This window comes from Lytechinus pictus, chromosome 8 (assembly GCF_037042905.1).
Source record: "Lytechinus pictus isolate F3 Inbred chromosome 8, Lp3.0, whole genome shotgun sequence".
Taxonomy (NCBI): Eukaryota; Metazoa; Echinodermata; class Echinoidea; order Temnopleuroida; family Toxopneustidae; genus Lytechinus; species Lytechinus pictus.
In genome coordinates this window covers 2,038,417-2,061,756 of record NC_087252.1, presented here as the reverse complement: position 1 = coordinate 2,061,756, position 23,340 = coordinate 2,038,417, and the positions used below count along the sequence as shown (strand labels likewise).

Below are 23,340 nucleotides of genomic sequence, written 5' to 3'. Positions count from 1 at the left end.
CCATTCAACTACCATTCGCCACCATTCAAATACCATTGGCGATTTTTATAAGGGGGTGACCGTTTCCTTGATAAATGTCCACTATTTCTTCATCATTTGCGTCCTAATGTATAACCCGGAGGTTTTTTTCTATCCCATACTGAATTAGTGAAGCCTGATTTGTACATTAATTTTTGTTTCTATTTATATATCTTGTTTTATGTTTTATCTTATCCTTTCTTTATCATCATCATCATCATAATATTAATAACAATAATACTAATAGTTACATTTATTAAGCGCTTCTCATCTACCATGTGTCTATTTGTGGGGGACTTCATCTATACAATGCCTTGTGGCTTTATGCAATCCGCTATCCATATTCAATTTCATTTTTACTTGTTAATAGTTTCTTATATATTGTATTATGTATATTTCTAATTGAGGATGAAATAAAGGCAAATTACATTCATATTGAAAGCAACTTTTAAGGATTCGTTCCCTACGGTATGTCACAGTGAAATTAGATTTCATATTGTTTTATTTAATTTCTTTGTCTTTCGTTTACTGGAACCCCTTAACATCCTTTATTTGATAACATCACAGAGAATGAATGATGGTATGGCATTATTTACACCTATTAAACACGTTTATTTACAAATATTCTGTAATTTGGAGTGACCACATAATTTGGAAATGTCCACTCATCGGTTTTGTCATCCGCCATCCCCTCCTCATAGACTATTTGTTTAGGGCTTATTTATTATTTTACTTAACAATAAAATGCAACGCGTTATTTGTTATCATTATTTTTTTTTTTGCATTTGAACACTTTATATGGCTATCACATTGTGTTTTACATTAGGTATTCAGGTAATGACTGACGATATTTTTTTTTCGTCTATTTTCTTCATATCACTCTGTTCATCATCCTTCGCCACACCCCCCCCCCCCCCCTCTAACTTACACACTCTCTTTTTATCTCTCTTTTTCCCCTCCATGTTTGACCCTCTTTTCTATTATTCATGTCTAATTTAATGAAAGAAAACTTAAGATTTCATGAAATACTGTTAATATGTTTTTGTTCATTTACTAATGTTCCTCAAATTGTATATTTGCTTTGTGCTACTTTTTGTGTTTCGACCAAGAATATTGACAAATGCCAATAATGTCCTAATAGATAACTTCAATTCACATTAATCCCCAGTTAACACCGTTAAGACTCCGGATATTCTGCTCAGTGACTCCATCAATTACGAAGTTCTTAGAATCGCTGCCTGCCTTCCCACATATAAGCATGACAAAATCAAACGAACATTCGGAGAAGATCAAGAAGGTGTTCATTGTGCGGATGTGATAGGAGCGTATGCTCGGGGTTGGATGACGGAGCATCCGGAAGAGAACTTTGAGAATAAACTCCGTGAAAAGCTGAAATCCGCAAAAGTTATGGGTAAATATACTCTGATTGGACATGTATACTACTTAACTTTTGGAGTAGTACAAGTAGTATATTAGGATTTGGTCAAAATATTCTTGCTTTATTCATGTCATTAGTTTTTTAACCACTTTTTCCGCGGAAACGGGTCGAAGACATTATAGAAAAAAGGCCTACACACTTTCTGGAAGTTAATTTGGAATGCTACAAAATACAAAAATTTCACTCGAAAACGCTCTAAACATGCCAAATAATTATGACGTCTTGGTTTTAGCAGGATCTTGTTTCCATGCATTTGCGTGTAGAAAGTTTGTTCATTTTGCTGTTAGACATTATTCATACATCTGAAAGTATCTAAATTGTTGCTTTGAAGGCCGAAACTTAAAAACAGTTAACACCAAAAAAATTTCCAGTGTACATGGTTTACATTGGGTTGGATCTATGGACAACGAAGGAAAGGCAGAATAGTTGCGCATTAACACATCTTAATGCATATTTCGAGGCTGTTTGAATCCCATCTGTAATTTATGGTGAGTAGTATGTATGGTCAAGATAGACCACATGTCAATCACATGTGATTGACAGGTGTCAATCACAATAGTGAATAGGCTAATCTCCTACTTGATTAATCCCCAACTGGTAATGAATAAGACAAATCCTCTATTGTAATGAATAGGGTAATCTCCTCCTTGATTAAACCCCCAACTTGGTAATGAATAGGACAAATCCTCTATTGTAGTGAATAGTATAATCTCCTACTTGATTAAACCCCAACTTGGTAATGAATAAGACAAATCCTCTATTGTAATGAATAGGGTAATCTCCTCCTTGATTAAACCCCCAACTTGGTAATGAATAAGACAAATCCTCTATTGTAATGAATAGGGTAATCTCCTACTTGTTACTGAATAGGACAAGTAATGAATGGGGTAATTATCCTCATCCCAAATGAATAGGGCCATCTCCTCCTCAATGAATGGGACAATCTCCTACCTAATGTTGATATCAGTGAGGTCAAAAGCGGAGAGTCGTTGTGGGGATGAACATAATTAATTTTTAAATTTATGTTAGACAAAGCGGTCAAGTTGGACATGGAGATTTTTTGTAATGTGTGGAGAGTAGGGATTGATGATGGGACAATAGAATTAGGGTAGTGAGTTGGTCAAGTTCACTCTTTTGAGTGGGGATTTTGGATACAGGCAGATGTTTGCCAATCAGCTCATCTGTGTGTGTGTGGGTTTATGGATGCAGATTTTGGATGCAGGTAGATGTTTGCCAAGCAGCTCATCTTTGTGGGGTCTTGGATGCCGACAGGTGTTTGCCGTTTGCCAAGTAGCCTCATCTTTGTTAGGTTTTGGATAAAGCTATTAAAAGCCAAGTAGTTTTCAAGACATCTGCAAGAAGCCATATTGTAATTGGATAATTATGAATTAACGGTGACCTCGTGAAACACTTGGTTAAGGTGACCATAGGGATGCATCATTGATTAGTGACCCTCGATGGTCATGAAGTTAGAGTGGAATAGTATTATTGGTTACACAGTGAACCTAATTTCAGGGGGGTCGCTTACAATTTAACATGACTGTTTCCACGGTTTCATGCAGGATAGCTGTCACCCAATCGGTATGTCTCATTCCGCCATTTTGGCGTTGCAACGTCTACGGCGAAACATCAGCATCGTCATGATTGTGGAGTTGTGGGGGGCGTAATAAGAGAGTTTAGCTAGAATCCACTTCATTCCCTCACATTATTCCAGCAGTGTGGCGTTGCGGCGTCTAACGGCGTCATGGGGTTGCGGTATAGGAGGATCGCAATTTACCATTTGGCAATGAGTTCGACGATGTTTGGTGATTAATAATGTCAAATGTCGGTCCCAATTATAAATCATCATTTCTCATAGATGCATGTCTGTAAAAACTTATCACACGCACACTCTACATGTAGAACAGAAACACACACTCTCTATTTATCGGATAGTGGGGGTTAACACTTCTTCCAATTGTTGTCACATGACCCTCCGTTTATTTTCAAAATCTTCAACCTCGAGAAAACAAATAATTATTCAGATCGAGTGTCAATTCAAAGAGCAGGAATGTATCAATGTTGTCGATAGACTCGGGGCACTTTATCATTTGGAATACTTTTTTATTCAATTTTGTACTTCCCGAGATCGAAGTTGAGAATATCTCATTTTTATGGGAAATATATTTACAGAGGGCAATAAATCGGATCAAATCGTCAAAGTTTATGTTTGCAAGGATTTTATCAAATAAAACAACAAAAACTTTCACTCTTATGTCTAAGGAAAATTATTTATATTATCATTGTTATAAACACAAACCTCAGTATGACACGATTTTTCAAGTGTCATGTTTGCTGCGCCAATGCAGTGCAAATAACAGCAAGATTAACACAATGTAGACAGAGAGTATGAATGAACTATGACACTTCATGAAGTAGATATTCAGACAATCTATTTCATTGAAAGAATTGTATTGCCAACAGATGGTTCGCAATTGATGAGCTATTGTATTCATTATTTGGATAATGTGGCCGATAGAGGGCGTGCTATATCATTTCAGATTTAATTAGTTTGGAAACTGTACTTTCAGAGAACTTTAGAATATTTCCTTGACAGTAAAATATAATTCCAGATAGAATTAAGGCGCTCAGTCGCATCGGCAAATCTGTAAATTTCATACAGCGCGTCCCTAAAAAATGTCCCTCTGACATAAGGCTGAATTAATTTAAAATATGGAAATTATTCTCGAGTAAAATAATGTATAATTATAGGAAGCTCATCTCAAGTCCTCACTTCTCAAACAATTTCATTGGTCTTGCTTCAGCGGTTTTGAATATACAGTAATTATGTAACAATGGTGCTTTTCAGCCTATTCCAAGTTTTCATACATGCATCAAGTTAGATTATGATCATGATATAAGCTTTCTACTCCTGTACATTATTTTGATTGAATGAGAGTACTACAACACTTTGGAATAACTTCAGCTTGGCTATGTCAGAGGGACATTTTTGGGGGGGACGTGCTGTATGTAGGTCTACATTCGTAGACATGGTAGAGGTGACATGATTGAAAACACTTCATTGCGGCGTACATTGCTCTGTTTTGACGGCGTACGGTGGCGCTACGGCGCAACTAACGGCAAAGTCATGAATTCAATTTTTATTTTTGTTGATAGAAAGCGTTTAATCGCATCAATCCGTCCAACGACAAAGCACAAGAGAAGGAAAAAACACATCTTATGCAAAAATATATTTCACATCAGCAAATTTTGTTATTTTAATTGCAGTATGAAACAATATATTAACAAGCAATGCATATTTTTAATTTGTAGGTATCAAAAAGTACATTCATATATTATATGTGGTCACTCTCTTGGAACTTATCAGCATGGACAAAAATATCATTTCATCATGATCATAATACATGTTCAGCTTTCTACAATCTACAAAGTTTGTTCTGTATTATTATGTGCACTAGTTGTCACTTTCTTCAATCCCTTCCATCTCTTCTTCATACTCCTCTTCTTCCTGGTATTGAAATAGGACATCAAACTTTGTTCCGTGTCTGGCCAACACGCGTTGTATTGCTTTCCGAATATCCATTCCATTCTCTACTCTTTCTTTGATATCAGATAGAATGTCAAGATTGCTGTCATCTTCTTCAAGATACAAGCTATGTCGCAAGAAGTAAGAGTAGTGGTCGAAGAAGATTCGTTTGACTGCCCATAAAACTTTTGTGTGAGCATTCTCTCGAGCTTCTTCCTCATCCATACCCCGTGAGATATATTTTTCGTATTTTTCATTTCTCATCTCATCGGTTGCTGCTAGAGCCAGTTTGAACCATTCTTGATAAACTAGGTTGTCTTCAGGATCTCCATTGTCTTCTTCTTCACTTTCTGATTCTATCATTTTAGAATCTTCCTCTATGATATTTTCATTATCACTGGAGTCTTCATTCTCAGATTTAGTTTCATTCGGTTCCTCATCCGTTTCCATTTCTCGATGCGCAGTTTGTTCGTGCCTCTTCACGTCAAACCTGCGACTATACGTCTTATCGCATAGGGAACAAGCAAATCGGTTTGAGAGAGTATTCATGTTGACTTGAAGATGTTAAGCTTGCAAATGATAGTGCAACAATTGCATCGCCACTTTATATTACATGGTGAGTATTGTCAAACTATGACGCCATGGCGCAATGTTCATTGCCGTTAGATGCGCCGTAGCGCCACCGTACGCCGCCGTAACGCCGTCAAAACAGAGCAATGTACGCCGCAATGAAGTGTTTTCAATCATGTCACCTCTACCATGTCTACGAATGTAGACCTACATACAGCACGTCCCCCCCAAAAATGTCCCTCTGACATAGCCAAGCTGAAGTTATTCCAAAGTGTTGTAGTACTCTCATTCAATCAAAATAATGTACAGGAGTAGAAAGCTTATATCATGATCATAATCTAACTTGATGCATGTATGAAAACTTGGAATAGGCTGAAAAGCACCATTGTTACATAATTACTGTATATTCAAAACCGCTGAAGCAAGACCAATGAAATTGTTTGAGAAGTGAGGACTTGAGATGAGCTTCCTATAATTATACATTATTTTACTCGAGAATAATTTCCATATTTTAAATTAATTCAGCCTTATGTCAGAGGGACATTTTTTAGGGACGCGCTGTATGAAATTTACAGATTTGCCGATGCGACTGAGCGCCTTAATTCTATCTGGAATTATATTTTACTGTCAAGGAAATATTCTAAAGTTCTCTGAAAGTACAGTTTCCAAACTAATTAAATCTGAAATGATATAGCACGCCCTCTATCGGCCACATTATCCAAATAATGAATACAATAGCTCATCAATTGCGAACCATCTGTTGGCAATACAATTCTTTCAATGAAATAGATTGTCTGAATATCTACTTCATGAAGTGTCATAGTTCATTCATACTCTCTGTCTACATTGTGTTAATCTTGCTGTTATTTGCACTGCATTGGCGCAGCAAACATGACACTTGAAAAATCGTGTCATACTGAGGTTTGTGTTTATAACAATGATAATATAAATAATTTTCCTTAGACATAAGAGTGAAAGTTTTTGTTGTTTTATTTGATAAAATCCTTGCAAACATAAACTTTGACGATTTGATCCGATTTATTGCCCTCTGTAAATATATTTCCCATAAAAATGAGATATTCTCAACTTCGATCTCGGGAAGTACAAAATTGAATAAAAAAGTATTCCAAATGATAAAGTGCCCCGAGTCTATCGACAACATTGATACATTCCTGCTCTTTGAATTGACACTCGATCTGAATAATTATTTGTTTTCTCGAGGTTGAAGATTTTGAAAATAAACGGAGGGTCATGTGACAACAATTGGAAGAAGTGTTAACCCCCACTATCCGATAAATAGAGAGTGTGTGTTTCTGTTCTACATGTAGAGTGTGCGTGTGATAAGTTTTTACAGACATGCATCTATGAGAAATGATGATTTATAATTGGGACCGACATTTGACATTATTAATCACCAAACATCGTCGAACTCATTGCCAAATGGTAAATTGCGATCCTCCTATACCGCAACCCCATGACGCCGTTAGACGCCGCAACGCCACACTGCTGGAATAATGTGAGGGAATGAAGTGGATTCTAGCTAAACTCTCTTATTACGCCCCCCACAACTCCACAATCATGACGATGCTGATGTTTCGCCGTAGACGTTGCAACGCCAAAATGGCGGAATGAGACATACCGATTGGGTGACAGCTATCCTGCATGAAACCGTGGAAACAGTCATGTTAAATTGTAAGCGACCCCCCTGAAATTAGGTTCACTGTGTAACCAATAATACTATTCCACTCTAACTTCATGACCATCGAGGGTCACTAATCAATGATGCATCCCTATGGTCACCTTAACCAAGTGTTTCACGAGGTCACCGTTAATTCATAATTATCCAATTACAATATGGCTTCTTGCAGATGTCTTGAAAACTACTTGGCTTTTAATAGCTTTATCCAAAACCTAACAAAGATGAGGCTACTTGGCAAACGGCAAACACCTGTCGGCATCCAAGACCCCACAAAGATGAGCTGCTTGGCAAACATCTACCTGCATCCAAAATCTGCATCCATAAACCCACACACACACAGATGAGCTGATTGGCAAACATCTGCCTGTATCCAAAATCCCCACTCAAAAGAGTGAACTTGACCAACTCACTACCCTAATTCTATTGTCCCATCATCAATCCCTACTCTCCACACATTACAAAAAATCTCCATGTCCAACTTGACCGCTTTGTCTAACATAAATTTAAAAATTAATTATGTTCATCCCCACAACGACTCTCCGCTTTTGACCTCACTGATATCAACATTAGGTAGGAGATTGTCCCATTCATTGAGGAGGAGATGGCCCTATTCATTTGGGATGAGGATAATTACCCCATTCATTACTTGTCCTATTCAGTAACAAGTAGGAGATTACCCTATTCATTACAATAGAGGATTTGTCTTATTCATTACCAAGTTGGGGGTTTAATCAAGGAGGAGATTACCCTATTCATTACAATAGAGGATTTGTCTTATTCATTACCAAGTTGGGGTTTAATCAAGTAGGAGATTATACTATTCACTACAATAGAGGATTTGTCCTATTCATTACCAAGTTGGGGGTTTAATCAAGGAGGAGATTACCCTATTCATTACAATAGAGGATTTGTCTTATTCATTACCAGTTGGGGATTAATCAAGTAGGAGATTAGCCTATTCACTATTGTGATTGACACCTGTCAATCACATGTGATTGACATGTGGTCTATCTTGACCATACATACTACTATGGTGCCGAGTAGGATATAGTAGTTTGCAGGATAATGGTATGTATTATTAGGTCTTCCATTGAGGGAAAGTTCGTTTATCACCCTTTCAGTTTAGTTTGCTACTAATATCACACAGAACAAAACTATCCTGAAAAGTATTGAAAGAAAAAAAACACGTTTTAGGCGTCGAATTGCGTTTTGTCATAAACCTAACTTTACTCACAACCAAACATGCCAAACATGAAGTTTACTTTACAACGCCACTTGGCTTAGATTCTTGTTCATAATTTTCTGTTTTATCTATAGATCTGCTCACCTCGAGGTCGGACAACGTAGGGCTATGCGAATTACTTGACATTGCCTTCCGCCTACTCCTCGAAGATGTGTATCCGTTAGCGAAGGCTCTTGAAATTCCTGATGAGACGTTAACAAAATACAGAGTCCAGTACGCACCTGACCATCTCACTAAGGGAACTACTGCTGTATTAATAAAACTTCATGACTTCATCAAAGGAGATAGGAAGAAATTAAGTGAAGAGCTTTCCAAGATTGGATACAAGGACATAGCTGTATTAATTGGATGTGGTAATTCAATCGTTTCATTCATGTATAATACCTATCGTATGATCAGATGATAGGTATAATGTTGACAATCTCTTCCTCAATATTCCACATGGTCCCGTGATAGAGGAAACCATTGTCTTTCTCTATTCTGCTCTCTCTCTCTCTCTCTCTCTCTCTCTCTCTCTCTCTCTCTCTTTAGTCTCGTATTGCAAAATCAGTATTTAATTCATGAGACGTGTGTGATTCTCTTCGTTATCACTGGACTGTACATTTTTTCATCATGACAACAGACATGTAGAAAGTCAGAGTGGAAAGGCGAATATTTTCGTCCAACCTAATAGTTGTTTACGTCTGTTAAGGTCTTAAAGTGTTAACTACTGCTATAGCGTAACTCGCTCCCTAGCCTATTGAAAATGTGTCCAGTGTGTGTGCGCAGTGCCTCCGTGTTTGCTTCTGTGTTGTTTGGGATCGGATGCACGCATAGGATCCTCTACATGCACAAGCACACGATTGCCTCTAATATGCTGCACTTTTTTTTACCAAGTTACTATATGTCCTAAATTTCTTTTTATTTGTATTTTTAGAATGGACTTCAAACCAAAAAGGAGGAAAAACTTAACCAGAAGCATATAAAGTGGTTTGTGCGTGAATATTTTACAAATTAGAATAACATGGATTGAAAAAGGAAAGGCTGAAGCAGTGCTTAACATATTTTCATTTGGAGGGGGAGGCAAAGACATAAGGGAACTTATTTTCATCAGGTTATTATATGTATTGAATTTCTTTTATTTGTATTTTTAGAATGGACTTCAAACCAAAAAGAAGGAAAACTTAACCACAAGCATATAAAGTGGTTTGTGCGTGAATATTTTACAAATTAGAATAACATGGATTGAAAAAGGAAAGGCTGGGGCAATGCTTAACATATTTTCATTTGGAGGGGGAGGCAAAGACATAAGGGAACTTATTTTCATCAGGTTATTATATGTATTGAATTTCTTTTATTTGTATTTTTAGAATTGACTAAAAACGAAAAAAAAAGAAGAAAAAAACTTAACCAGAAGCCTATAGAGTGTTTCGTGCGTGAACATTTTACAAATTAGAATAACATGGATTCAAAAAGTAAAAGCTGGGGCGGTGCTTAACATATTTTTATTTGGAGGGGGGTAGGCAAAGACAATAAAGGTACTTTAATACCAGGTTATCATATGTCTTAAATCTCTTTTTTATTTGTATTTTTAGAATGGACTACAAACCAAAAAGGAAGAAAAACTTAACCAGAATTAATAGAGTGTATTGTCCGTGAATATTTTAAAAATTAGAATAACATGGATTTAAAAAGTAAATCTGGGCCGGCACTTAACATATTTTCATTTGGAGAGGGGGGAGGCAAAGATAATAAGGGTACATATGTTTCCATTTGCATCTGGTGCAAACGTATAATGTTCCTATATGACACTGCTATCTGCGTGGAGTAGTTGGTTGTTTTTGTAGTAATTTGTAAGTTGAGGAAAGCCTTTTTTAACTGATTGCTGAGATATATAGGCTCTTTTTTCCGCGAGAGAGTAGCGCTTTGGAAAAATTCCAATCTGAAGTTTCAAAACTCGCTTCATGGTGCTATTCACTGTTAAGATAAAAGGGCATTAATTCTAATTATTGAGGTCGAATCACGACCTCAAACATTCGGACATTTCTTGTAATAAGACATGGAAATGAAACATTTCGAGTATTTTTTAAATATGAAAAAAGATGTGTACCTAACTAATGAATTAATGCCAGCTGTAGGTTCGAGCTGATTTTGTTTATATATAGGACCTTCTGACCTGAAAAGGAACCTGATATGGTCAGCATTTAGTGACTTATGAATATGATAGGCCTACATATCTCGCCAATGAAATAATGCGAGCTCGAGGCTCGAGTTTAATATTTGTGATATCCCAACCCTGAAAACTGAAAATTTTAACATTTTTTAAACCAAAAATATATATAATGAACATTTGTTTTAAAAAAATAATTGATGCCAGCGCGAAACGCGAGGAAAAATTTGTTATTATTTCAAACTTAGATACTGGACATTCTAAACATTTTGAAAACCATAAACATGATAAGGTATACCTTTCTCACTAATAATTGATAGAGCGCGAAGCACGTGCCAAAAATGTATTGATTTTCTAACCAAAAATGTATAATTTACTTCTAAAAACGTATATTCGTTAGAAAAAGACATATTTAATTTTGAAATGCATCCTATTTTGGAAAAGGATTAGTTTCCAGCGGATATTATTATTTTTTTTTTGGGGGGGGTGGGGGGCACTTGGGGGTCATGTGTCCCCTGCTCCAAGTACGCGCCTCCCCTGTGATATAGTGATATCTCAATGTGTGACTAAATGATCAACACAGAACACTGAATTACCACTTAAAATATGAATTGGGCAATAGATTATTTCTGGATTTCATTAGCTAATAGATTAAAGGTTCCCCCAAAGCTTGCTTAGTTTAAACCATAGCTGAAAAGCATATCGTTTTCCAAATACATAAAACTCAACAGTGATTGACTTGAAGAATTATTTTCTCTCTGTCTCTCCCTCTCTTTTTTTTAAAATCTTGCATCAGCTTTTTCATTTCAATTATTTTTGCACTTTTATATAATTTTTATTTGTGCCTCTCATTTGTATTTACATATGTAACATTGTGTAATTGTTCAATATATGCAGTCATTGTAAGCAGTGTTGGGCTAATTATATATTTTGATTTTACGAAAAATTATAGTTATATGCCTACTATTCGTATTTTCGGGATCTAGGGACCTTCTCCGACTTATTGGACTTAGTTATTGAATACTTAGTTAATTTTCTATACACGTTCACTTTTTGAAATTGACATCTTAATCCAATTATTCTTTGTTTATCATGTATGTATGTATGTATGTATTATTGTGAATTGTAATTCATCCAGTCACGGCAAAGTGTCAGATCAAGTTGTGGGCGGACTTGCTCCTGGGGCGGATTAGCCCCGCTCTCCCATACCTGATTTGTTAGATGTATCCTATTCATCAGTCACTAAATGCTTGCGCTTCGCGCTTGCGTAAATTCTTTAGTTATTTAATTAGATTAGACATTTTTTTCATAACAAAAACTGGTCGTAATGTATTTTATTTTGTCTTATTACATAAAATATCCAGAAGTTTGAGATGGTGATTCGCGCTTGTAACATCTCGCAAAGGTGACATTTTGACATTAATATTCACCAAAATTCACCAAAAATCGAATTTAATTTTTTACAGATTTTTAAATTTTTCGGTAATCGTTTGCTCGCAGAAGAAATAAAGCATACATTTATGTGTAATCAATCACAAATCCCTTCAAAAAGGCTGTGCTCAAATTTAGTACCACAAAACTCACAATTACTTCACGCATATGATAATTTTTCGGTGAAAATATTCGTTTGCACCAAATGCCCATTTTGACATATAAGTTCCCTTTTTGCTTCCCCCCTCAACAAAAATACGTTCCACTGCCCAGCGGCGTAACAGGGGTCGGTGACCAGGGGGGGGGGGGGGGGGGGGGGGGGGCAAGAGCCAAAAATTTCCCGGTCATATAGCATACCGTAACCTCGTACTAGGCGTAATGGTGTAATGAGGCGACTATTTTGAGAGGGCCAGATATTGTGGATCGGGCAGAGTTTATCTTTTTTTAAATGTTGCGAGAATGCGAAGCGAGCGAGCAAAAAATTTGACATTTTTAAATACAAAGAATCAATTTTGTGATAGATTTTGACATGATATCCAGAGAATATATATCAATCTTCTCTCTTTCCATTTCTTTTGTTGTGGTCTGTATGCCATTGTGAATAGGATTTTTTGCAGCAGTAGCGTGAAGAGTAAAAAAAAAACAGGGGCGCAGTATGGCACATGTACTAAAAAGCTGCTTAATATAAATCCCGAGCGAAGCGAGCGAAGCGAGCGAGAAAAAAAAATCACCTTTTCATGAGAATCTAACTTTGCTATATTTTTTTTACAATATATTCAGTAAATAAAATCATAGTCCTACACTTTTTCTGTGCTTTTCTTTCCTCTTTTTTGTTGCAGAACTTTTAGGGGCCATGGCCCAACCCTTCCATACTCACATACGACAGTGCTATGTGGTTGGGGTCCTGGGCGGAGCCCCCGGAACTTCTTGATATCAAAGCCATTTAAACCTCGCAGATTGCCGCCATTTTAATCGAATCGCGGGCATATACAGGATATAGCTTTTACACAACACATTCATTCAACCCAGTTGCGTAATGAACCAAATGTTTTGAGGGGGCGAAACATAGCGATGTGGGAAAATTTATAGAAAGTCGCCAGCGAGCAAGCGAGCTGGGAAAAAAATAATAATTATGTGATAGATTTTTCCATTATATTCAGCAAATAACACACTTAATTGTTTCCATTCGTTTCATTAATTTGTCTCCTATATTTCTTTTATTTCCCCTTGGGTGTGGAACCAAGACCCCACGCCTGTACGCCAGTGATTGAACGAAAAGCTTAATGTAGGAAGGGTCCCTACAAGGGGGGGGGGGACGTTATAGAGCCATTTGAATGTTAGGCCTTTAGATGAGGAGCCCCTACTGCGTGGGGTCTTGGGCAAAGCTTTTTTTAATAAAATTTAGCAAGCCTATAGCAGAATGTTATATGCATGCAGTCCGTCTTTCTTCCCGCTCTTTATATTCAATCCTCGGCAGCCCGGTCGTGTTATAAAGTATTTTTTTTCTTGTTCTTTGTTTTCCAATTTAGCTTTTGACGAAATCTATCTTCATTTCCCGCTATTATTTGCCTCTTTGTCATCTTTAAATTTATTCCCATCATGCTATTGCTTTACTTAGGCCTATTTTGAAATGATTTGTTCTTTCTCGAATGTTCTTCTTTCGTTCCTTTTCCCGCTTTCCTTCCTTTTTCATAAAAAAATAATAAGTTCTTCGTTTTCTTTTGATTTTCCCTTTCCTCCTTTCCTTTTCCCTTTTCCTCCCCCCTTCTCTTTCTTCCCCCTCCCTTTTTTCTTTTTCCCGTTTTTTTTTTCCCGGTGAAATCCGCCAGGGGGGCAACTTGCCCCCCCTGCCCCCCGCCTGTTACGCCACTGCCACTGCCCCTGATACTTATTATCATAGGTTTTTCCGTTCAAATCATTTAGGAGTCACTTAAATTTATTAAAGTGCATTTAAATTCACGCGTTGTCGGTCATTGATAGTTTTTAATCAGACAATGGGATTCATTTGAAGACACTAGAATTCATTTATAATCATTTCAATTAATATATGTTCAAGACTATCTCAAATTTGACTGTTGAACAGTGTTTGTCACGTGCTTTTGTTTTCGCTCTAAGACAAAGAGGTTCGTCAATGGTATTACAAGTTTGCTCTGTATTAATACTCACGTGTTTTATGGAATATTGATGGTACCGTCGGGCATGGGTGTCGATCGGTATTCTTGATTGGGGGGGGGGGGGGATGATTGACACAAATATTCTTGTGGATGGGGATCTTATAATATTACCCCCACTAAAATCACAAGTTAGGACATTTAGGAGTGGTTGATATGCATGGTGTTCTTGGAAATCCCTTCATTGTTGCAGTGTATTGTATTTAAATAATTTTTTTTTAAATTCAATTTGTGTTATACAAGTAAGCCCAGTGGCGTACCGTGGGTCATGGCATCGGGGGGCACCAGCAAAAAATTTGAGTCAGTGAGCACGCGAAGCGCGCTCAGTTGCCAGGTATACTGACCTAATAGACACATTTTAAGGACAGTGCCATATATTAAACAGATATGTATCTCACTGATGAAATAATGCGAGCGCGAAGCGCGAGCTTAAAATTTTTGATATTCGGACGTAAAAAGGGACATTATAATCAACTTTTTGTAATCATGATACGTACCTATCTCGCTAAACAGTACGAGCGCGAAGCGCGAGCTGAAATTTTTGTATATATTGACCCCAAACAGGGAGATTTAAGGACTATATTTAAGGAATCCACTACATATCTCACCACAGTCATCTAATGCGAGTGCTAAGCGCTTGCTGATTTTGTTGAAATTACACATGAAGCACTTGAAGTCATTGTAATCATGATTATTAACATACGCATCGCAATAATCAAGTATTGCGAGCGCGAAGCGCGAGTTGAAAATTTAGGAAATTCAGACCTGAAAAGGGGCATTCTAAAGTTTGTTTGTAGGAATTCACTAAGACCATACGTATTTCATTAACCAAATGATGCGAGCGCGAAGCGCGACCTGAAAATTTTTGGTATTGAGATCAGAAAAAGGGGCATTTTAAGGACTGATTATAGGAATTCATGGAGAGCAGACATATCTCACTAATGCGAACATAAGCACGGACAAGAAATGTTTTATATTAAGACCTTAAAATGTGGCAATCACTTTAAGTAGTCATGAAAAGAAGCATACTATTGCACATAAAATAATAATTCGAAGTGCGAGGAAGTATATTGAAAACAGGAGGTTTTAGTACCACAGGATTATATATCTCGTCAAAATTAAACAGACAATGTGAGCACCAGGAACAATGAAGACATGGGCCCTAATCAAATTATGTTTCATAAAGTTATGAAAAAAAATGCGTCTTATGTAATATAACAGAATTATAGTATAATATAACATCATAATGAACAATAATTTCTTCTTTCCCATTACATTTCCCTTCCTCTCTCCCTCTTTTTCTCCTTTTCCTCGTTTTTTTTTTTGTCAGCCGATTGGGTGCATGGGCATGTGCCCCCCATGCCCCCCCCCGTAGTTACCCCACTGAGTGAGCCTATTCTAAACTCATACGAAAGAAAAAATGACAAAAATTGTCTGGACCATGTACAAAGTGATCTGTTTGTTGAGCATGATGTATACAACTTCTCTCTTAAATCTAACCCGACTGGCAATATCTTTTTTCTTCTTAATGCATGATGATAAAATGCAGATTCGGACAAATTAAGACTAACACAAATTACAAACTGTGTGGCTTCTCGTGCGCCATTGGGCTTACCGTCATTCCTTAGACAATTTTAACCCTGGATTTTAACACGTTTTAAATGTTTTATAAGTGCATGAAACAAAAACAAACATAAAAACAATCAAAACTCAACTGTCATCTTATGATATTTCTCCAACATCTTCTTGACTCATCAGTGTGTAATATCAGCTAATATATGTGTTAAAATGAAATTAACATACCGCATGAGTGTGCTCATATAGAATGCAAAACTGTCATCCCTTTCCAAACTCAAAAAAAAAATTCTTTTTGCCAAAATAAGAAAAAATCAACCAAGTTTGGTTATTCAAGTCCATGACAATAACAAGAATAACATGGAAAAAAACCCTCCGATGTTCATATTCGAAGATACGCTTTAGAGAGAACTGAATGATTATTCTTTCTGAAACCATAAATTGATTTCACTTATAAAAAAATTGTAAAAATATGATCATATTATATTGAGCTCACTGAACCTCAATATTTTCATGAGAGGTATCTGATGGGGTCACATGATAAAATGTTTAATATTCAAAAGGGTTGTAGATTAAATGGGACAAACATCATGCACTTGGATGTGGGGAGGGGTAAATCTGAGAAAAGTTGTTTGTATTTTTTTCAAGATCTACCCCTCTAGGATTTACGTCCATGGAGGTTTCCCTGTTTATCTTGCCACCCTTTTCCACCCGTTTATTTTTCCACCCTTTTGAATTAATTGATTTGTTTAAATCAATTTATTCACCACTGGTGGGATGGAACACCCTATAAACAAAAGTTTTTTTTTCGTCGGGGTCCTTTTATGTCATGTGTTTAAAAAATATCATATACCGGTACATAAACATTTCATTCATTTTCATCTTGAACCTGCACCCATCTGTTTAAAAGTCCTGGAAAAGAATGTTTTTATTTAATAACAATATACACAAATTGCGAGGGAAACAAACTGATTGATGGCATACTATAATCATCACTATAATCATCATTATCAAACTTTTCATTTTTTCATCATCATTATTACAATTTTTCTACCCTGAATTATTGGGGGGGGGGGGATGATAATACAGGCCATCCCCCCACTTGAAATATTGGGGGGGGGGGTATATCCCCCACCCCCCCCCCCCCGTGATCGACACCCATGCCGTCGGGGTACTGTGTACTACTGAATTGAAGTGATTTTCTCGCACAAACTCCCCATTCAGTGCGCGCGCGTACATTATAATTGCAATGGAACACTTTATCGCGAACTTACCCGGCGAGTTACACGTTAAGCTCGGGTCGCCTTTAAGACCTTAACATACGTCACCATTGTTTCGAAGGAGGAAAAAACTACTCTTTACTTTTCACCACCATGCAACAACGTTATAACAAGATATAACGTTACGTAATAAGTATGATTTTCCTTAAATACCTAATGTTTATTCCCCTCATTATAGGCCATGAAACATCCCTAGCTGATGCATTTGCACTAGTTGAGAAATCAAAGGGTAATCAAGAAGCTCTAAATATAATTTCTAAGAACTTAGGAATGGGCCAAAGGAGCAGTGTGATTACCATGATAAGAGATTGGAAGTTCATGGTCCATCCACCATCTTTCAATTCAAGAACGTCTCTTGCTGATGCCATCTATCCCGTCCAAGGTAAAGACATAGCTGATGGAATCCTCTTCGGTAAGTTTGATCCTAGGTAAATAACTTATGTACACTCTCCTCTTTCCTCGATCTCGGTCAATGATGAGCACACCTGGCAGCTTCATATGAAGTTCATACTAGGACGAGACAATAAAACGAATTCCAACGGAACTTCTAAAGAACCCACATTCTGATTCAGATTCCACGTTCCATTATAGCTGAGCATTTTGAAGTTCAAGAGTTGTATCATAATTTGAACTTGCAGTCAACATAGAGCATAATCTCTCATGCGTCCTCATGAAAAAGAATTATTTGGCATTAGTACGAATGTTATCAGGGTTTGTTTGTTTTTATGTTGGAGAATTAGTGTGATTCATAGCAATATCAAACAGATAGCTACCATGTCAATTCATTTCTTGCAGGGACTTACCTTGGAGATTGCAGTAAGAATGCAGCTATCTTTCAGGAGTTAATCAATAATATAGAGTCTTTCGAGCCATCATTGGTCAGGAAGATCCTCGAAGTTAGAGAGCGAAATAAGTTACCTGATCAAGCGCTCCAAACCCATAATGAAGTGGCAATTCCTGAAGATGACATCCAGCGAACAGTTGATACAGACAGGGCTAAAAAGATATCCATTGATTCTTCAACAGATCCTACATCAGAACGTATTAAGCTTCATAGTGGTAGGAATGATAAAAATATGGTCATCGTTCTTTTTCCAGATAATGTAATCTAATGAACACATTGCGTTTTACTTTCACCTTCGTAATGATAATGATCTGGGTTAAAGATTTATCTCGACCCACAACCCCCCCCCTACCAATCTTACGTTGGAGCAAAATGTTTTCACATTTTAATTTTTGGCAAGACGTTCATTTTCATGATTGAGTCAGGTGCCTAAAAAAGTAACAATCGGTGGCAAGAAGTTGATTTAAACAAAAGCAACAGCTGGCCAAGCAAAAGATCATGCCTCATCAATTGCTTTATTTGCCTATGCATAACCGTGCTTGAACCTTTTTCCTTCAGAAAGCAATTGCTAGCGGTTTAAACAAAAGCGACGTCACGCGACTCGCAGAAAAGGCAGGACTACGAGCGCAAAGATGTGGCAGTGCAAATTAGCACTTCTTCTTATAACAACTTTTCCTAAGACTTGGTGTCAAAATACGTTTTTTTTTTTTTTCATATTTGGCATTTGCTTTGTACTTTACACCTTGGGGTTCTCTCTCAGTTGCATAAATATGATTAAAAAACTCGAACGCCCTGGTCAAGCAAACGCTTACGATGCTCTGACGGAGCTTGGAAAAAACCAAGCAACTGCTAGAACGCACAAGCAAAATGCTCGCTTTACGCATACGCTTTTTAGCAATAGCTTAATTCTCAAGGAAATACTAGCAGTCAGTAAGCGATTGCTTGAACTTACTATCAAAAGCATTTTCTCGCTCAGTTTTATGCATACGGAATCAAGTAAAAGCCATTGCTACTTTTTATGTACCTGACCCCGCGTCTTGCCGATTCCATGTTCAAGCATTTCTTAATATGGCTTCTTACAACTCTGAATGACAAATACTCACGTACTTTAAAAATTGCCGGGGATTCGGGGTTTTTTTTTACTAGAGTTTCATTAAGTGCAATGATTATGTTTTATGATATATATTAATGTAAATTTCTACTTTTTATGTATTCTTAACATAGGCAAAGAGATAGAATCGGATCATGCAGATGATGTCGCCAAGTACAAATTAGCGGTCACGATGAAATTAGCTCAGATTCTTGATATAACGACGACAAAGATATGGAAAACTCAAGAAAACTCTCTTATGCATGTCCTCGAGACATGGGAAGGAATGATCTTTAAAAATCCTATGGCAAGGGATGAAGAGATAGAGCTGAGTAACAGACTCCTAAAGGCTGGGTTCAAGGAACTAGCATTGGAAATAATGATCGGTACGGAACATGTTAAAACGTATTCTTGTCACTTCTGTGCCACGAGATTTACCTTCTTTAGACCTCAGTTAGAAACGGCAACTATTGTGGAGTATAAAATCTAAACTGAAAAGGAAATTAAAAAAATTTACGCTTATCGATAATTAGATAGGACAATATAAAAAAAAATAATAATAAATTTGTTCAAGGTTTTTGTCTTTATTATTAACATTTATCTTACGATGACTAATCTTTGTACGTGTATTTAATACCAAGTTCAAAAATTTTAAAGCTTCTTTCAGAAGTAAAATGTCCATTGGGACTTTCATGCTGAGTTCGAATGTTCACCGTAAAAATAAAGTACATGTCGGTTTTACATTGGCCGTTAAAGGGATGCTCCGGGCAGAGAATAATTGCATCTACATAAATAAAGTAAAATTCACAGAGCAAAATGTTGAAAATTTCATCAAAATCAGATAGCAAATCACAAAGATATCGTTTTTTTAGTTGAGCAATATTTTGTGAAAACGGTTATCTGCACGTCATCAATAATATTCATTAAGTGGGCTGATGATGTCACATCCCCACATCTTTTTTCTTATGTTACATGATTATATTGCATGAAGTCATACTTGTTTTTTTCATACATTTGTAATTGGTGTGTCTACATTATGATGAAATAAGTTACAGTAATAAATAACTAATGCACTTAATCAGCTGTCAATCCAATTGTTTTAATTCTTGGGAGAAAATGTTTAAATAAACCTAATTTCATATAATGAATTACAAAAGAACAAGTAGGATCAGCCAACCTAATGAGTATTCCTGAAGATATGCCTAGAACTGTTTCACCGAATTAATGCAAATTTTTACAATTCGATAACTTTGTTATTTGTTATCCGATTCGATCTAAATTTTTTGCATTTTATTTTGTGAATAAAACTCTATTTATTGAAATATGAATATCCTCAGCCTAGAGCATCCCTTTCAGTCTACGCATTACACGAATGCCCAAGGTTTGTTTAATCTAGAAAACCGATTTGTTTTGTCACTCAAAAGTTATCTCACGCGTCACTTAACGTGTGTTCTCAGACCATACGTAACAAGATCTAGGTAGATTGTGACCAGTAGCATAATAAACCTAATTTCATATAATGAAATACTAAAGAACAAGTGGGGATATGAAATTATCAGCCCACCTAATGAATATTCATGAAGACATGCCTAAAATTGTTTCACCGAAATAATGCAAATCTTTAATATGCAATAACTTTGTTATTTGTTATCCGATTTTCATCAAATTTTCAGCATTCCTATGCGAATTTTACTCTACTTATTACAATATAAATATTTTCAGCCTGGAGCATCCCTCATGGTTTTTACGAGTGCCCTAGGTTCGTCTAATCCAATTTTGTTTTGTCACTCAATAGTTCTCTCACGCGTCACTTCATACGTAACAAGATCTAGGTAAATTGTGACCAGTAGCATAAGGTATGTTTTGCAAGAAAAACGACAAACCGCTGACTGACTTTACTATAAGAAAAAATATGACTACAATAATGTTGTTCAAATTTGTAATACAGTAACATAATATAATTCGACGTTCGTAATGTATTTCTATGTCTTTCCTCGTAAGGATTCAAACCGAGGTCAAAGGCGCAAAGAGATCAAGAAACGGCAAAGTCGCCTAAAGGACAGCATGGCCAAAGCTTACATCGCGACCATCAGAACACATCCAAGCCAAATGTCGATGAAGCAACCGATGAGGACCATACAGACATCGGAGGCAATAACAGCGATAAAGACACAACCGCAAGTGTGTCATTGTCAAAACCAAACCAGGAAGACCAAGCAGATCAAGTCGGAGATAATTAAAGCCTATGTTTAGTGTTACCCCCCCCCCCCCCCTCCCCGAAAAAGTGGATGTCACTTCCGAAATTCATTGGTAGATTATTTTAATTCATGTTCTACGAAACAGTTGTGGAGTGAAAGATGTAATTCAGAAATGTGTTATTTTATTGAATAAAATTTACCGATTTTGCATCAGATTTTGGTATCCGATCAAAAAATAACATCTACGTATTTGTCTTGTTCAAATAAGACGCCATCTCAAGCATAAAATGCGTTGAAAATTTGAGCAGCTTTCTAATATCAAATTACTAGGTATGTAAAGCAATTGCTCAAACGCCATTAACAAATACAAATAAAATCATAGCCGAGAGAGGGTGCTAGATTTAGATTCAAATCCTAACGGCCGGAAAATGCCAAATTAAAATCATGTTTAGTAAGGAAATGTATTCATTGACTACTGCGCTCTGGTATTATTCGTTTGTTCGATGATACACGAGGATAGTTCACAATTTTAACCCTTTATGAAAACTAAAGACAAAGCTTAAGGAAACACCGAAAACACACGAATACGCATGTGAAAGGCTTTTGGGGGACAAGAAACGTAGAGAAAATGGCATCGGAAACTTGTAAACGTAGTGGTGAGTGGTGGAAACATTTAGAATCACTTATAAAAGCAGGGCTCCCGACATTTTGAGCTGAACATGATCTGGGGCCCGTTGCAGAAAGAGTTGCAATCAATCGCAACTCCAAAAATCATGCGCAACTTGATTATCAACCAATCAACAGCGCGCATTTTTGACTTGCGTTTAAACGCAACTCTTTCTGCAACGGGCCCCTGATGATCAAACCAGAAATGAGATTGTATAGTAAATAGTTACAGTAAGTATATGAGAATGTAGAGAACCAAAGCAACATCAACAATACACAGTATTATTTCCCACAGGCAGCACCCCCTGGAATTCTGGTATATAGATGTAGAAAATTTGAGAAAATAAAACAATCATTTTGTTTTTAAACCCTTTTTGTTTTCTTTTTTGCTTGTCAAATTTCTTGAGGCCAAAACGACCTTCAATTCAGAGTGAAAACTTTTAATTTTTGTTTTGCTTATCAACTTTTCAATTTGGAGTGAAAACTTATTTTTAGCTTGTCAACTTAACACTTCGGCGCCCAAACCAAAAAAAGTTCCCAGAGCCCTGTGTGTGGGGGTGTATTCGTCTTTCTGTGTGATTCTCTACACACACACACACACACACATATATATATATATATATATATATATATATATATATATATATATATATATATATATATATATGTGTGTGTGTGTGTGTGTGTGTGTGTGTGAGAGGGTGTGTGTGTGAGGGTGTGTTGTGTGTGTGTGTGTGATGGTGTGTATGTATATATATTGATAAAATAAACGGTTTGATTGATGTTTAGTATGGTTTCGGAGCGGTGGAGAGCGTAGAATAATTTTGTATCCATGCATAACATTGCATAGGGAAATTCAGTATTTTTTTGTTGTAATAGACTACGTAGGGACTTTCTTTAAAATGTAATTAGGTACTATATCTGCTGAGAAAAAAACTATGTTTAATAACTTGTGATAGTGTTAATTGTGCATTTTTAATTACTTTCCACGATTTTGGGGAAAAAAAAGAAGATAAGACAATTACCATGATTCAGTAAATTTCTACAAATGTACTTATTTCGTTGAGATCTGTCATTTATAAGTTCTCATGTATTCTCATTGAATGTTAGAAGGACTGAAATGAGTGCAGTGACATACTGAAATTACCGAGATGCTGTAAAATTCTGGGAATACTGAGATATTGAAAATAATGGAATGAGTAAGATACTTAAGTACTGGAATGACTGAGATAATAAAAATACTGGAATGCCTGTATTACTGGAAATACTGGAAAGAGGTAGAATTACTGGATATACGAACTTAATGAGTGAGAAGTAGGACCTACCGTATATGGTCTTCCTAGCCTAACAACAAAATCATTCACGGTATGCGGTCTTCAACATGGTTGGCGGTTCCAGGAGATATAATCAAAGTTACTGAGAGAGAAAGCGAAGAGTCAGAA

At 36.5% G+C, this 23,340-nt stretch overlaps 1 protein-coding gene across 1 annotated transcript; it reads left to right on the top strand.

Annotated features, from left to right (window-relative positions):
• The first annotated feature begins 588 nt into the window (after nt 1-588).
• On the top strand, nt 589-22,266 carry LOC135154970 (uncharacterized). The gene is made up of 7 exons (XM_064103222.1): nt 589-598; nt 1,187-1,429; nt 8,569-8,847; nt 17,279-17,512; nt 17,896-18,159; nt 19,169-19,420; nt 21,036-22,266. The coding sequence occupies exons 1-7, from the start codon at nt 589-591 to the stop codon at nt 21,272-21,274; spliced, it is 1,521 nt and encodes a 506-aa protein (XP_063959292.1). The 3' UTR covers nt 21,275-22,266.
• Nucleotides 22,267-23,340: the final 1,074 nt, after the last annotated feature.

Bases quoted from the DNA above. Each gene is read 5' to 3' on its own strand.
- LOC135154970 (XM_064103222.1), top strand. The intron at 17,513-17,895 runs GTAAGTTTGATC...CATTTCTTGCAG, and splicing joins AGCTGATGGAATCCTCTTCG to GGACTTACCTTGGAGATTGC. The intron at 19,421-21,035 runs GTACGGAACATG...TTTCCTCGTAAG, and splicing joins AGCATTGGAAATAATGATCG to GATTCAAACCGAGGTCAAAG.